Below are 16015 nucleotides of genomic sequence, written 5' to 3' on the forward strand. Positions count from 1 at the left end.
CACCGCCCCCGGTGGGAGGGGGGCCCCCCGGAGGAGCGCTTCGGGCGAGTGCGCATGCGTCACCTCTGCGGGAGGAGGCGGGCGCCGCATCCAGAGTTCTCATTGGCTGAGTAGGCGTGAGCCCCGCCCCTGCCCCGCCCAAGTAAGGACGCCGGCGGAGCCGCAGGTGGGAGCGCAGGTGGGACCGCGGCGCGGTTCCTGTCGCTTCTACGCCGTCACCGGTGTCCTCCCACGGCTGCGGGCCAGACGCCTCTCGAACGTCACGTCTGCTCCACGGCTCCACCCCTGAGCCCGCGCCGGCACCCCGCGCCTCGTTCCCGGGCGGCCCGGCCGGGTGAACGGAGCGGTGTGTGGTTCCAGCCCGCGGGGGTCGTGGGAGGAGCGGGCACCGGCGCCCGGGCCCCCGGCCACACCGGGCCCTCCTGCTCCTCTTTCCCTCTGCCCTGGAGCTTAGCCTGCGCGGCGGAAAAATGACACAGTGTTGCCAGAGCCCGCGCCGGAGGCTCACGCCTGGGACCCTGGCCACTCCCGAGGCCCGGATCTGAGGATCGCGGTTCGAGACCAGCCCGGGCAGGAAAGCCCGCGAGACTCTTACCGCCAGTTAACCAGCGGAAAGCCAGAAGTGGAGCTGCGGCTCAAGGGGTGGAGCGCTAGACCCAAGCAAAACAAAGCTCAGAGACAGCACCCAGGCCCCCTGTTCAAGACCCAGAACCAGCACAAAACCAACCGGGAAAACCAATGAGGTACTAACCAGTATCTGTACTGTCACCCTAAATGCAAAAAAATAAAACTGTCCGTATTCAGGGGACAAAGTGTTGTACCCAACGTCCTATCGTATACATGAACACTATAGATGTTATTAAAGCGATCTTTTTAATACTTTTTATTGGCATACATTAGTTGTACAAGGGGATGTTTCCCTGTGACATTTTATACATCCGTACAATGTTACGGGATATGTTTTGTGTGTGTGTGCTGTTCTTGGGTCTTGAACTCAGGGTTTGGGTGGTGTCCGTGAGCCTTCTGACTCAAGGTTCGTACGAGCCACTGCTCCATTTCTAGCCTTTTGGTAGTTAATTGGAGACAAGAGTCTTGTGGACTTTCCTGCCCCAGCAGGCTTCAAACAGCGATCCTTAGATCTCAGTCTGCTGAGTAGCGCCCAGCCCCATACTGAACTTTTTAAATTAGTTTTCGTCAGGCGCTGGTGGCTCACGCTTGTCATCCTAGCTACTCAGGAGACTGAGATTTAGAGGATGGCAATTCAAAGCCAGCCCAGGTAGGAAAGTCCATGAGACTCATCTCCAATTAACCACCAGAAAAGCAGAAGTAGAGATGTGGCTCAAAGGGGTAGAGTGCGAGCCTTGAGCCCCCGCCCCCAAATTCAAGCCCCACAACAACAATAAGTTTTCCATGAACTGAAATATTTTTGAAAAATAACCAAATTTTACCTCACTTTAAACAATATATGTATATATGAAAATGTTCCTGCTGTTTTCCATTATTTCTCCTCCCCCATATATGTGTGTCCCTTCCTCTGTCTCCCTCCTGCACTCCCTCCCACCACTACACGTTCCTGGAAAGAGATATATCAGAATATTGACAGTGCTTCTCTTGAGTGAGATTGTGGTTAGTTTTCATTTCCTTTTGAGTGCTAGTCTGTATTTTCTAGATGATTCATTGTGAACAGGCACTGTTTTTATCATTAAGAAAACCGCCACAAATGTTACTTTGATTAAAAAAAAAAAAAACCTCTGCAAAAGAGAACAGTTAAGAAATGCTTTCAAGAAGCTAAAAATAGTCTGGTACAAGAGTACCGGAGGCTCACGCTTGTAATCCTAGCTACTCAGGAGGCTCATCTGAGGGTTGTGGTTCAAAGCCAGCCCAGGCAGGAAAGTCTATGATACTCTTATCTCCAATCAACCACAAAAAGCCAAAGTGGAAGTTGTGGCTCCGTTGGTAGAGTGCCAGCTTTGAGTGAAAGGCTAAGGGACAGTGCCCAGATCCCAATTTCAAGCCTAGGTATGGCACACAGACACACAGATACATACACAGAGCTAAAAATGCTTTTAGCTACGCCATCCATGTACACTGCAAAACCCACCACAAAGAGTGGATGGCATCCCTAGGAGCCTCTTTTTTTTGGGGGGGGGGGTCCGGTTGTGGGGCCTGAACTCTCGGCCTGGGCGCTGTCCCTCAGCTCTTCAGCTCAAGGCTAGCGCTCTACCACTTGAGCCACTTCCGGCTTTTTTCTTTTTGCTTATGTTGTACTGAGGAATCGAACCCAGGGCCTCATGCATGCAAGGCAAGCGCTCTACCACTGAGCCATCTTCCCAGTCCCCCTAGGAGCCTCTTACTAGAGTTGGTGTATGGTGGCTCATACCTATAATCTTAGCTACTTGAGAGGCTAAGTCCTAGAGGATTGAAATTTGAGGCCAGCCCATAGAGAAAAGGTGGAGAGACCTTCTCAACAGAGAGCTGGATTTGAACATGATAGCTACACAGGAAATGTAACATTGCAGACCATGTCCAAACAGGAAGCAAGACTCCTGGACTGAAACCAGCACAGAAAAAAATGAGGGCTGGAGGCATGGCTCAGTGATATGAGGGTTTGCCTAATAAACATTCAGTCCAGAGTTCAAACCCTGGTGCCAACTAAATCAATAAAGGGTTGGAAACTGATCTCCTCCAGTTCTAAAGGCTTGATAAGAAAGATGTGTAATCCTGCTATTTAGGAGGCTGAGATCTGAGAATCACAGTTCAAAGCCAGCCAGGACAGGAAAGTCTGTGAGACTCTTACCTCCAATTAATCACAGAAAAAGTCAGAAGTGGCACTGTCCCTGGGCACAAAAGGGATCGGAAACAGCCCAGGCCCAGCTTTCAAGCCCGAGAACCAGCAACAAAAAAAAAGGGTGGGGCCTAGTAAAAGGACACTAGGTTCTTCACAGCCGCCTGAAGGAAGTAAAGGAAGGTAATTCCTGCGTGGTGAGTGATTATCAAACAAGCAAGACCAGCCCTTCTTGCTCTCCAGTTTTCCCATCTACCCATGTTATCTCTTCAATCTCTTCAGCATTCATTCCCACCATGGTAATGCCACCCACTCTGAGGGTGGCAAACCTCCAACAGTGTGAGCTAAATAAACCTCTTGTACACTGCACCAGCCATGGGTCTTTCCTTACAGCAGCAGAAAGGAGACCAAAAACAGTTATCAAAAATGAGCATTAGGGCTGGTAAGGTGGCTCAGTGGTAGAGTACTTGCCTTACATGCATGAGGCCACATAAGCAGAAAAAGCCAGAAGTGGCGCTGTGGCTCAAGTGGTAGAGCATTAGAAGCTTAGGGATAGCACTGAGGCCCTGAGTTCAAGCCCCAAAACCAGCATAAAATAAATAAAGAAGAAAATCACATTTACAGAACACCGTATGTGGAAGTCCTTTCCCAAACAACCACACACACAACAGGGACAGTCCATGCGTGCGCACAAGAACACTGACACTCTACAGCATACACACCATTTAGTAGTGCTTGAACTTGGAGCTCTTTGGATGCAGAGCCTATGTGTACTTTTTTTTTTTTGGTCAGTTGTGGGGCTTGAAGTCTGGGCCTGGGCACTATCCCTCAGCTCTTCAGCTCAAGGCTAGTGCTCTACCACTTGAGCCACAGCGCCAAGCTTTTTCTGCTTATGTGGTGCTGAGGAATTGAACCCAGGGCCTCATGCATGCGAGGCAAGCGCTCTACCACTGAGCCACCTTCCCAGCCCCCTATGTGTACTCTTATGACCATATTAAAAGAAGACCCCAGGGCTGGGCGTGTGATTCAGTGGTAGAGCATCACCCTAGCAACCCCCAGAGTCACACACACACACACACACACACACACACACACACACACACACACACACACACGGAGAGGGTCAGCAGGTACCAGTAGCTCAGGCCTGTAATCCTAGCTACTCAGGAGACTGCTGAAGATCTCAGTTTGAAGCCAGCCTGGGCAGGCAAATCCAGGCAACTCTTATCTCCAATTGGAGATAAGAGGCTCAGTGGCAGAATGCCAGCCTTGAGCAAATAAGCCAAGGGACAGTGTAAAGCCTTTAGTTGAAGTCCCATGTGTGTGTGTGTGTGTGTGTGCACGCGCACACACACACACACACACACACACACACGGGAGAGAAGGGAGGGAGAGGGTCTTCAGGCTCTCAAAGATGGCATCAGTGATGGGCCACTGAGCCCTAATGCCTCCCACCCAAACTCTGTGATTCTTTTTTTTTTGGTCAGCCTTGGGGCTTGAACTCTGGGCCTGGGCACAATCCCAAGCTCTGCAGCTCAATGCTAGCACTCTACACTTGAGCCACAGCGTCACTTTTGGTTTTCTGGTAGTTTATTGGAGATAAGAGTCCCATGGGGGGGCTGGGAAGGTGGCTCAATGGTAGAGCGCTTGCCTTGCATGCCTGAGGCCCTTGGTTCGATTCCTCAACACCACATAAAGCAAAAAGAAAAAAGCCGGAAGTGGAGCTGTGGCTCAAGTGGTAGAGCGCTAGCCTTGAGCTGAAGAGCTGAGGGACAGCGCCCAGGCCCAGAGTTCAGGCCCCACGACTGGACCCAAAAAAAAAAAAAAAGTTTCACGGACCTTCCTGCCCAGGCTGGCTTTGAACTGAGATCCTCAGATCTCAGCCTCCTGAGTAGCTAGGATTACAGGAGTGAGCCACCAACGCCCGGCTCAAGCTTTGTGATTCTGTCTTACCTTGTTGTCCGACACGGCCCTGTGACACCACGAGACACAGGGAAGACACAGGCGCCTAGACAACCCCAGCCTTCGTCCTTCAGTGGGTAACGAATCCATTCTTCTCTTTTCTCCCCCCACCTCCCACTACTGGTAGTAGACTTTGAAACCTGGGACTCAAGATTTCTCAGCTTGCTTGGCTGGTGTTCTACACTTGAGCCATCTCCAGCCTGGCTTTTTGCGAGTTACTTTGGAGATGGAGTCTTGCAGACTTTCCTGCCAGGCTTGGAGCCCCAATCCTGTGGATCTCACCCTCCTGAGTAGCTATGACCGTAGGCAAAACCCACCGTGCCAGGCAGTGTGTACTTACATTCTAAAAAGAGCAAGTCATAACATTTATCCATTTGTTTCACTTGAAAATCTGATTGTATTCATCCGAGTGACCTACCAGAAATGTGCAGCTATTATAGGGAGAAGGACCAGGGACAAGACTAGTCCAACCTCTCAGAACGCTGCCAACCCTAGCTCTGACCTACAGCTTGACCCAGGGCAAGTTTCTAACCTACACCAAGCCCCAGTCTCCTTATCTGTACAACAAGCCTTTCAACATACACTGCACCATCGCTACCCAGAGACTGAGTGGACCCCTCCCACCTGGGCGCTCTCTTTGGAGGTAGTTATATGTGAAGTGTGTTGTGGGGTTTCCTAGTTTGAATCTTGCCTCTGCTTTTTTTTTTTTTCCCCACCATACCTGCGCCTTATGAGTGCATGTACACACGCGTGCCAGTGCAGGGGTTTGAACTCAGTTCCTGGGTGCTGTCCCTTAGCATTTTTGGTCAAAGCTGGTGCTCTACCCCTTAAGCCACAGCTCCACTTTTTGCTGGTTACTAAGCGTCTCACAGACTTCCCTGCCGGGACTGGCTCTGATCTCAGCCTCCGGTAGGCCACACACAGGCTAGCAGCTGGACAAGCTCTGCATTCTTTGACAAAGCCCGTCTGACTGTGAGTCAAACATTTCTTCATTTGGAGGCAAAGATAGGAACTTCACACCAGGGGAATTCCTTTGATCTGGGCAACACCCATCTTCATCTCCAAAGGAGATCAGATGCCTTTCTTTCCTCTACTATGGGGGTGGATAGGGTAGGAATTGGCCTGGGGGTGGGGTTCTCATCTGCAGGGGTTCTGGGGTTCCTTTCCAATGACAGAGAGCAACAGAAAACCCTGTGACCCTCCCCTCCCTCCTTAGGACTCTGCCCTTGAGGACCAGGCTGTGGTAGCAGCCATCTTTGGATGGGGCAGCCCTGGGTTGGAGGCGTAGCTTGGTGATAAGCACCTGCCTAGACCCACCTCAGGGGAGTATGCTCTTCTTATTATTCAGCAGCATGTACAGTAACTGCAGTGTGGTGCGGGGGATGGAGCCCAGGGCCTCTTCCTGCAGGCTAGGCGGGCGCTCCACCTCTGAGCCAGGCTCCAGCCTCCTCTGAGGTTCTAGATTCTGAACACTGACATTTGGATGGATTTATTTATTTATTGGTCAGTTCTGAACTCTGGGCCTGGGCGCTGTCCCTTAAGCTCCGCAGTTTGAGGCTAGCACTCTACCACTTGAGCCACAGCGCCACTTCCAGTTTTTTCTGTGTATGTGGTACTGAGGAATGGAACCCAGGACTTCATGCATGCTAGGCAAGCACTCTACCACTGAGCCACTTTCCCAGCCTCCTTGCCCCAAATTTTGAGACAGGTTCTTGCTTAATGGGCCAGGGTAGTTGGCCTAAACCTTAGGATCCTCCAACCTCAACCTCCAGAGGCAGGTTTACAGGCATGCACTCTATCACTGGCCTTTTTTGACCTTCTTTCTCTCTTTTTTTTTCTTTTTTTTTTAAGATGCTAAGGATCAAACCCAGGGCCCATTCCTTGAACCTTTGTGTGTGGTGTATGTGCCTGTATCTATCTGAACTTGAACTCAGGATATTAAGCTCTTATCTGACTTTTTCCATTCAAGGCTGGTCTACCACTTGAGCCATAGTTCCCCCTCCAGCTTTTTGGTGGGTACTTGCCGACCAGAGTCTGTCATGGTCTTTCCTGTCCAGGCTGGCTTTGAATCTCAGCCTACTAAGAATTACAGGTATGAGCCACAGGCCCCTGGTTCAGAACCCACTCCAGCCTTCGTCTTGGCCATGGGATACAGCTTAGCTAGGCTGAAGGAAACCTTGGGCTGTGCAGACAACCTGCTAATGGTTTAGGATGCATCCTCATCATTTGGATGTATTATTTTGCCCCCAGTGATACTTCCCCTGAGCTGTGGCGGAGATGAATGCGGGTGTGGCTGACACCCGCAGTGAGTGAGCAGCTGCCAGGGCAGAGCTGCAGGAAGGAGCTCCTGGGCTTGGCTAGTGCTTGGCTTGGAGTAGGAGCAGCTTGTGCGGCCAGCGTCCAGGCAGCTGTATGCACGGGGTCAGGAGGAAGTCCCTGTGCACCACCACCCATTTCCAAGAACTGCATCTGTGTCCTGTGGAGACACCAGACTGGGCTCTGGCTTGCATGGGGCGGGGGGGGGGGGGGGGGGCCGGGGGACCTGCCCTCTGTGACTCACAGCCCCCATGACTTGTCTCACAGGTAAGGCCGTGTGGCCCTTCCTGCCGGGGACAAGGAGCAAGGCGGGCCTCCCTTGCCTATACTCACAGGTGCTCTGGGCTGCAGAGGCCAGGGAGAGGCCGCGGGCGGGTCTGGGACGACAGGCAGAGGCAGCCCTGAGCTGGGAGAAGGATCCTCGTCTGTGACTGTGAGCTAGTAGGGCGACAGTCCACTCACCGGTCTGCCCATCAGTGTGGCTCTGGCTTGGAACAGGAGGTCAGGCGTGCTCTAGGGCCAGCTGCTGCCCACAGGAGCTTCCGGGCCGCCCCGTCAAGGCGGCAAATGTGGGAGCTGCCTGCTGCTCCTCCATGAGGTCAGCATCACCGTGGACACCTCCCTGGGGCTCACCCCACCCTGCAGAGCCTCCTACCAAGGTTGGAAGGGTCTTAATTCCCTGAGACCCCTGACAGGTCCAGGGTCAGATCCAGGAGGGCGGGGTAGGGAGAAGGTGTGCCTGCACAAACCGTTGCACCTGTCCTCTCTCTCCATCCACAGTGGGACGGCCCCACCCCTGCAGGGTGAGGATAGGACACCTGGAGAGCCGGAGAGCCCTGGCAAGCTTCCCTGGGAGCCTTGAGCCAGTCTGACGGGCAGCAGGCCAGAGCCGGCTGACCGCAGGGCCGGAGGGAAGACCGCTGCCCGCTCTGTCTCCTCTTAGACCTTAGAAGCCTCACTGTGCCCTGAGTAACCCCCACTCATCCTGCAATCCTGCTACCAGAAAGCATGGAGGGAGCTGGGCACTGGTGGCACACACCTATAATCCTAGCTACTTGGGAGGCTGAGATCTCTGCGGATTCCAGTTCAAAACCAAATTAGGAAGTTAAGTCTGTGAGACTTTTTTTTTTTTTTGTCAGTTGTGGGGCCTGAACTCTGGGTCTGGGTGCTGTCTCTCAGCTCTTCAGCTCAAGGCAAACAATACTCTACCACTTGAGCCACAGCGCCACTTCCAGTTTTCTGGTGATTAACTGGAGATAAGAATCTCACGGAAGCCAGGTGCTGGTGGCTCACGCCTGTAATTCTAGCTACTCAGGAGGCTGAGATCTGAGGATCGCGGTTCAAAGCCAGCCCGGGCAGGAGAGACCGTGAGACTCCTATCTCCAATAAACCACCAGAAAACTGGAATTGGTGTTGTGGCTCAAGTGGTAGAGCGCTTGCCTTGAGCAAAAGAGCTCAGGGACAGTGCCAAGGCCTACTTAAAGCCCCATGACCAAAAAAAAAAAAAAAAAGCACATAAGCAACCCACCCTGAAAAAGAGGCTGAGGGCAGCCCGATGTGTAGTCAGATAGATAGTGCCGAGGGCAGCCCTGTCCTGGCATGAACCCCCGGCATGTCCCCAGTGCCCCTCCCTCAAAGGCACCCCAACACTGGGACCTGACCTCAGCCACATTCCAAATAATCCTAGCTACTCAGGAGGCTGAGATCTGAGGATCGAGGTTCAAAGCCAGCCCGGGCAGGAGAGACCGTGAGACTCCTATCTCCAATAAACCACCAGAGAACCGGAAGTGGTGCTGTAGCTCAAGTGGTAGAGCGCTCGCCTTGAGCTGAAGAGCTGAGGGACAGCGCCCAGGCCCAGAGTTCAAGCCCCACGACCGACAAAAAAAAAAAAGGGAGGCTCGCTGGGCCGTGCGTGGGTGCCAGGGGAAAGCCACGTGGAGACAGAGTAGAGATGCCAGTCACAAGCAAGGGGCCTCCAAGCCTCACCAGCGGTCCCCGGCAGCTGTGAAGAGGCCAGGAGCCAGAGCCTCCCTCCCTGGCCTCCACTCAGCCTTCTGGCTTCCAGCGCTAGGAGAGAAATTATGTTTTTGTTGTTTGAAGCGCCTCATTTGTGCTTATTTGGGAGAGCAGCTGCGGGAACCTCACACGTGTGAGTCCTTGGGCCGCAAACACAAGCAGTGCGTGTTCACACTCTACCCCTACGGGGAGTGGGCAGGGAGCAGGGAGCAGGGAAGGAGAGGAAGAGGGCCAGGGGCGGGGGCTCACACCAGTAAACCCTGACTACTCGGGAGGCTGAGAGCTGAGCCCGGCCAGGCAGTTAAGTCTGTGGGACTCTTACCCACTGAGAAAGCTGGAAGTAGAGCTGTGACTTAAGAGGTAGAGTGCCAGCCTCGAGTGAAAAAGCTTGAGGGGACAGTGCCCAGGTCTTGAGTGTAAGTCCAGAATCTGAATGAAAGAAAGGAAGGGAGGAAAGGAGGGAAGGAAGGAAGAGAGGGAAGGAGGAAGGGGAGGGAGGGAAAGGAAAGGAAGAAGAGAAGCAAAGGAAGAAAGAAGGGAAGAAAGAGACAAACAAAGGAAAAGGCAGTCATGTCTTCTTTTATATAAGCGAGGTGTTTTCCCGGGCTTGGGGGCGGCGTGGAAGGTGGCAGCCTGTGACTGAGGCCTCCAAAGTTCTCTGAGCCTCAGTTTCCTTGCTGGCTAGGCGAGGGCCGTTCCTTCCTGGGGGCCCCCCTTCTCGGGCCGAGCATGCTCATCTGCGCCGCGAGGCGGCCCCAGGTCCTTCCCAGCGAGCGAAGGGTCCTTTGGTCCTAGCACTGACTGACCTCCGTTTCTCAGCCTACCTCGTACCTGGGTGGGGAACTGGGCATGGGTGCCGGGGGCTCCTGTCTCCATCTCCATCTCTGTGGTGCTGAACAGCGGGTTCTCTTGCTGTGGCTCACCGCCTGCGACAGCCCTGGGAACCACAGTGACGGCTGGGCTGGGCTGCCTCACACAGCTTGCCCTCCCCGTGCCCCTTGGGGTGCAGGGACGGCCGAGGCTGCGGCTCCGCCCGTCTCCACAGCCCCGGATGAGCCACCAGGCAGCGCTGGCCTAGTCAGACTCCCTGGCACACTTGGAACAAAACCCATAGCCTTTACGACCTCATACGGCCCTCTACGGGGCCCTCAAACCTGCTAAGCTGGAGCCGCTGCCCCGTGGTGTGGTGGTGTGTGGGGTGGGTGAGGAGGCCTGGCTGTGCCCTTGAGGAGGAGGATGGCGGGTATTCCGAGGGATGGGACAGGAGGCCCCGTCTGGTGTCCAGGAAAGCCAGGTGGGTGGCCATCCCGGAGGAAGCGCAGCCGGTGAAGATGAGCCAGGGTTGACGGCATAAGAGGGGAAGGCATTGGGAGCGGCAGGGTCAGGCTGTCCTTCGGGGACCCAGGAGGGGAGCTCCTGGCCAGGCTGGCAGGCAGTGACCCCCAGGGGGCCACACCGGGCTCCTGCCCTCGCTTTCCCACGCTGCCTGGCGGGCTTCTCTCTCCCCGGTGGGAGAGTGGCGTGGGAGCAGGTGCAGGCCCCGCAGCTCCGCCCACTGGCCAGCAGGGACTTGCCTGCGGATAATAGGCCTCAGTCACTCATGAGAACCATAACCAAGACCGCTAATAAAACTCAAAGCTAAGCAGAAGCCTCAGGGCTCCCAGCAGGTGGGGCAGGAAGGGCCAGGCGGGGCATGAGGCTGGCAGGGACGTGGGGGTGAGGGGAGGCCAGCAGGCTGCAGACAGACCACTGGACCCAGGCTGGGCCGGAGGGGCCTCTGCTGGGGACACCGGGATTCTCAGCAGAGCACATCCGCTCCACCCCAGGAGGAAGCTCCTGTCCCCCCCCCCGCATGAGACGAGAGGGCGGAGCATACAGCCAGACCCCAACACCTAGGGGGCCCAGATGCAGAACCCCAGGTCTGGTCTGAAGTTGACCAATGACAGAGGAGCCCCTTCGATGGCCCAGGGCAGGCGGCAGGCACCATGGTCTCGAGGCCAAGGGCCCTAGCTTCCCCTCCCTGGACCTCTCAGAGCCTAGGTTTCCCACAGCAGTGCTTCCTGCTGACCCTCCCCACGCCCTCCCCTGTCCTCCCTGCCGTCCCGGCCCCCCCCCACGCCTTCCCCTGTCCTCCCTGCCGTCCCCGTCCCCCCCTCCCCCAGCCCTGCAGGACTCCAGTGCTCCTACATTGGCCTCAGGAAGCCATGAGCACGAGGTGGGACACTGGGCTGTGGGGAGGGAGGAGACCCCGCAGCAGGCCTCACCAACATGGTGTGGATGTTGAATCCCCCCCCCCCACCAAAAACTAAAGGCTCCAGTGTGGAGAACTCAGTCTCTAGGGCGAGGCTCAGGGGAAGGGCTCCTACATCATGAACGATCCCTCCATTGATGGACGTGGAGGAAGTGGGTCTCGGAGGGTGTGTCTTTGGAGGGAGGGTCTTTTCTCTGGACCCCCCCCACACTGCTTCTCGGCTTCCAGGCTCTGGCCCCACATCCCTGCTCTAACCTGCACCCCTCTGCTGGGCCCATCTCTGCAGCAGCCTGACAGAAGCTCCCACATCTCTCCAGGGTACCATTCCCTGTCTCGTTGGATGCCCTGATGGGTGGACAGAGGACGGTAGATGGGCCGGTGGATGTGGGCAGAGGGTGGAGTCAGGTGGGACAGGTGGGTGAAGTCCAGGCTGGGACGCAGGCATCCCTGCCAGGAAAGGCCACATGGAACAGCACAGAGGAGAGGGGAGGGAGGAGGGAAGCAGGTGCTGCAGAGCATGCCCGGCACAGCACAGGCCCCTCACAGGGCAGCTGGGCCTTGCTCCACCCGCTCACCCTCCCCAGCCTTCTTAGTCACCGGGCTCATGGAAGGAACATGCCCTTCCCAGGTGGCCAGCCAGGCGGCCCGGCAGGGCCCAGCGGCGACCTCCCCCAGGTCTGACTCACAGCTGGCTCCAGGTTCTCACGGGGAGCAGAGGGGGGAAGAGGGAGGGGAGGGAAGCAGGCCCCAGGACCCTGTCCTTTGTCACAGAGGCAGGGGGCGTCCAAGCTCCCAGTTTGTGCTGTGCCACCCCATAGCTCTGTGCCCTGCTCTGAGCCTGGGTCCCTGCTAGAAAACGGGCTCCCAGGCCCCAGGGCACGGCACAGAGACACCTCCAGGCCCACAGCTCCAAAATGAGGCTTCTCCAGGGGTGTGAAGGCCAAGGGTGGGCGTGGGGCGCGGCGGCCCCAGGCAAGGGCAGTCTTCACAGGGGTGTCAGGGGCCCAAGAGGGAGAGAGGCAAGGAACTGCCGAGCCGGGAAGACTCCCTCCGCCCCCTCTGGCAGCGTGGCGTACCTGTACCTGGCGGCATCTGATGGGCTGGGGCGGTTGTTCTGGAAATGCAGGCTGGGGTTGCTTATCATGGAGATCGGGGGTGGCAGGGGAGGGCACTGGATGGTTAGTGAGGGGGGCAGTGCCCAATGGCTCAGACATTCCATCTCAGAAGAGTGAATGCTCGTGGGGAAAATAAGGCAGCCTAAGTCTCATGAATTCTAGCCAGTGGAGGACCTCAAGGGACTAGGCTCAGGTCAGCTGGCTACCAAAGGGCCCATGCTGAAGGTCCCTGGGGCACTCATCCAAGGAGAAAGTCGGGTGAGGGGCCACCAGCCCGGGACACACTGCTTAATGGGGACAGACAGATCTTCAGTTTGGGAAGACAAGTTCTGGAGATGGGCAGCCGTGATGGCTGGCCAACAATGTCAATATAATACAATTATTCAAGCTCACTCTTAAAAACCGTTAAGAGGTGCTGGGCTCCATAGTTTACAACTGTGATCCTTGCTACTTTGAGGATAGCCATCAGAAAGATGATGTTCCTGGCCAGCCAAGAAGGGAGACAGACTTCCATCCATCTAAATAATCACCACAGCAAAATGGCTAGAGGTGTGAATCAGAGGTAGAGCACTTGTCTAACACACGCAAGGCTGATTTCAGACCTCAATACTGCACCCCCCCGAAGGTGAAGATGGTGCTGCAGTGGGAATAGGAGCCCTCCCAATGCGCCTGTGTTAAAGGCCGGGTCTGCAATGCAGATGTCTGTGTCCAGAAGGCCCAGCCACATCTCTGGGCCTGCTAGGAGGTGCAGCCTGATTGGAAGATGCAGGCCAGGGGGCGTGGCTTGTTCTCACCCTTTCCTCTCCCCCCTGCATCCTGGCTGCCATGAGGAACAGCCTCTCCCACTCTCCCACCACCTTGTACCTGGCCTCAGGCTGCCATGAGCCTCTCCTTCCTGCTGCTCTCCTCGAGGACTGTGCACGAGAAGCTGGCTACTCCACTCGTAAAATGTTACTTGTGTGCACTTAGCACAGTGGAAGGGGATGATGGGCATCAGATTCTATCGAAGCCACAGCTGGCAAGGTGGCCCAGCACCCAAAGGTCCTGCCGTCTACCCAGCACTGGAGGAAAAAAAGCTACTCCGGAGGTTGAGATCTGAGGATCACTGACCAAAGCTAAGCCTGGGCAGATTAATCAATCCAGCCAAAAACTGGAAGTGAAGGTGTGGCTCAAGGCAAAGCATCAATCTTGAGTGAAAAAGCTAAACAAGAGCTTCAGGCCCGAGTTCAAATCCCAGTACTCATCATAGACAAAGGAATGAGGCGGAGGGAAGCTGAGTAATCACAGGGCACAGCACCCAGCACTGGGCATCTTAACTGAGCCTGGAGCGGTGGGGAGAGGGTGGGAAGGTGTCACAGGTGCTGTGAAGTGCAGTGCCCCCTGGAGGGCCGTGTGGGAAGCGCAGACTTATCACACAGGAGGGGCAGGGCTCTCAGATGACCTTTCCAGACCTCTCCCTCCACACCTCACCCATGGCCCTCATGGCAGCCCTGGGAAGTCGGGACCGAACAGGAGAAAACAGGTTAGAAAGAGCTGTGGAGTGGGTCTGGGCAGAGCCCCGGTCCCCAGCTCAGGACGCCTGGAGCACTGAGGTGAGTGCATGAGGGAACAGGGCTGGAGCAGCCTGTGCAGACATGGGGGTGGAATCTCCTTCCGGGGGGCCTGGGCAGCACGAAGTACTGCTTCCGGGTCACAGTGGTACTTGAGCCAGGGGTGCTGGGGAATCACCTGGGTCAAAGACCAAGGTATAAACCCGACCCTGTGGGGAAGGCCAGTTCCTTCCCCTACCCCTGGGCCTGTCTGGCTGAAAGCATGAGCTGCCGGGGTGGGGGCACGCGGGTGGGCCTTTTATCACGGCTGGGCGCTTATTTTTACTCAGCAAACAGACGGAGCCTTTCTCAGATGCGGCCGTAGGGGATGTGGGCAGGGCAGGGCAGGCAGCAGGTGCACACAGGCTGATGGTAAGATGGGCGCCGCTGCCAACAGAGTGCCTGGGTTGGGCCCCGGCTGGCCGCCTGATGGCTGTACACATCACCACTGAGGACAGGGATGTGGCCCAGGCCCTCATCCTGGGGCAGCACGGTCCCAAGTCTCGCAGTGGAGACCAGTTTTGAGCAGTGAAAGGCCGGTCTAGACAGACATCTGGATGTAAGCTTGTGCCTGTAGCGGCTGTAAACTATTAATCACCAATAAAAGTTCCAATTGGGAGAAGCGTATAAACCTAGCATACACTGGTGAAGACAACTGGGCGTGGCAGGGCCCGAGCTCAGGGCCTCAGCTCTACTGCCATCACTGGCCCGTGTCCATCTCACCCTCTTTTGTCACTTGCCTTTGACTAAGTGAGGACACAGCCATCCCTGGATCTGTGTGGCTCATGTGTCTCTCTAGCTAGCCCAAGACTCAAGAACAGTGGTCTGGGGCTGGGAAGGTGGCTCAGTGGTAGAGAGCACTTGCCTTGCATGCATGAGGCCCTGGGTTTGATTCCTCAGCACCACATAAGCAAAAAGCTGGAAGTGGTGCTGTGACTCAAGTGGTAGAGTGCTAGCCTTGAGCTGAAGAGCTGAGGGACAGTGCCCAGGCCCAGAGTTCAGGCCCCACGGACTGCACCCAAAAAAAAAAAAAGAACAGCGGGCTTTTGACAGAAATGGCTTTCCACCGCACACTCCCATGGGGGGAACCCTGTCTTGGTGCCCGCAGCCTGAGGGCCCGAGCACAGGCCGCCCCAGCCATGCTTGCCCACCAGCTTCTGGGCCCTTGGCCAGCGGTGCCACAACAGCCAACTACATGACTCAGAACCCTAGCGTGGAAGTCATAATAGGAAAAAGCAGGCAGAGCCCGGCTTCTAAGGCAGAGGTCAGCCTGTGCTTCTGGCCGCTGGAGGGGGTAGGAGACAGGAGTCTCAGGGTCACTCTTGGCAGGGAGCCGGGGAGGCAGTGCCTGGGGGCAGGATGGCTGGTGTGGAACGGGGCCCAGGTCCTGGCGAGGAGGGGACACCTCCCCCCAAGCTCCCCCCATAACCAGGCACCATAGGGCAGACCTGCCCCTTCCCAGCCCTGACTTGGCAGAAGGGCTTCTGCACTGGGGGCCCTGTCCCGGTGTGGGCCCTGGAGTGTCAGAGGGGTGCAAGTGGACTGAGCTGAAGCAGCCCCAGCGTTCAGGCAGGAAGGGGGGTTGCAGACCTCCACCAGGCACGGGGGAGCCCCGGGGCCAGGTGAAAAGGCAGCAGGACATGGCTGTGAAGACCCAAGGGTGGAGGCATTCGCTGGAGGGAGAGGTGGCGAGGGTGGGAGCCTGGTGAACAGTGGGGGCTGCGGGCTGGGAAGGTGGCTCAGTGGCAGAGCGCTAGCCTTGAGCTGAAGAGCTGAGGGACAGCGCCCAGGCCCAGCAGGGTGAACAGGCGTTTGAAAGGTGGAAGGGAACGGCTCTCTGGCCAGGCTAGACACCCCCATGAACAGATACCTACATGCAGGAGAAGGGCTGCCAAGTGAGCCTCAGACTACCAGAAACACAGACCACAGAACTATAGAGAGGAACAGATTTTTTTTCCTTTGGTTCCATTCCTGGGGCTTG

The 16015-nt window shown here is 56.1% G+C and overlaps 1 protein-coding gene across 1 annotated transcript in view; it reads right to left on the minus strand.

The window, feature by feature from the left end:
• Window positions 1-7565: 7565 nt before the first annotated feature.
• The window catches only part of Fadd (Fas (TNFRSF6)-associated via death domain), an 11514-nt gene continuing 3064 nt past the window's right edge, over window positions 7566-16015 (minus strand). Inside the window, exons 2-4 of the mRNA XM_013020869.1 lie at window positions 11653-11777; window positions 9904-10016; window positions 7566-7714 (exon numbers count right to left, since the gene is read on the minus strand). Coding sequence (XP_012876323.1) covers window positions 7566-7714; window positions 9904-10016; window positions 11653-11777 — 387 coding nt within the window. The remainder of the gene's footprint in view (window positions 7715-9903; window positions 10017-11652; window positions 11778-16015) is intronic.

This window comes from Dipodomys ordii, unplaced genomic scaffold (genome assembly GCF_000151885.1).
Source record: "Dipodomys ordii isolate 6190 unplaced genomic scaffold, Dord_2.0 Scaffold54, whole genome shotgun sequence".
NCBI lineage: Eukaryota > Metazoa > Chordata > Mammalia > Rodentia > Heteromyidae > Dipodomys > Dipodomys ordii.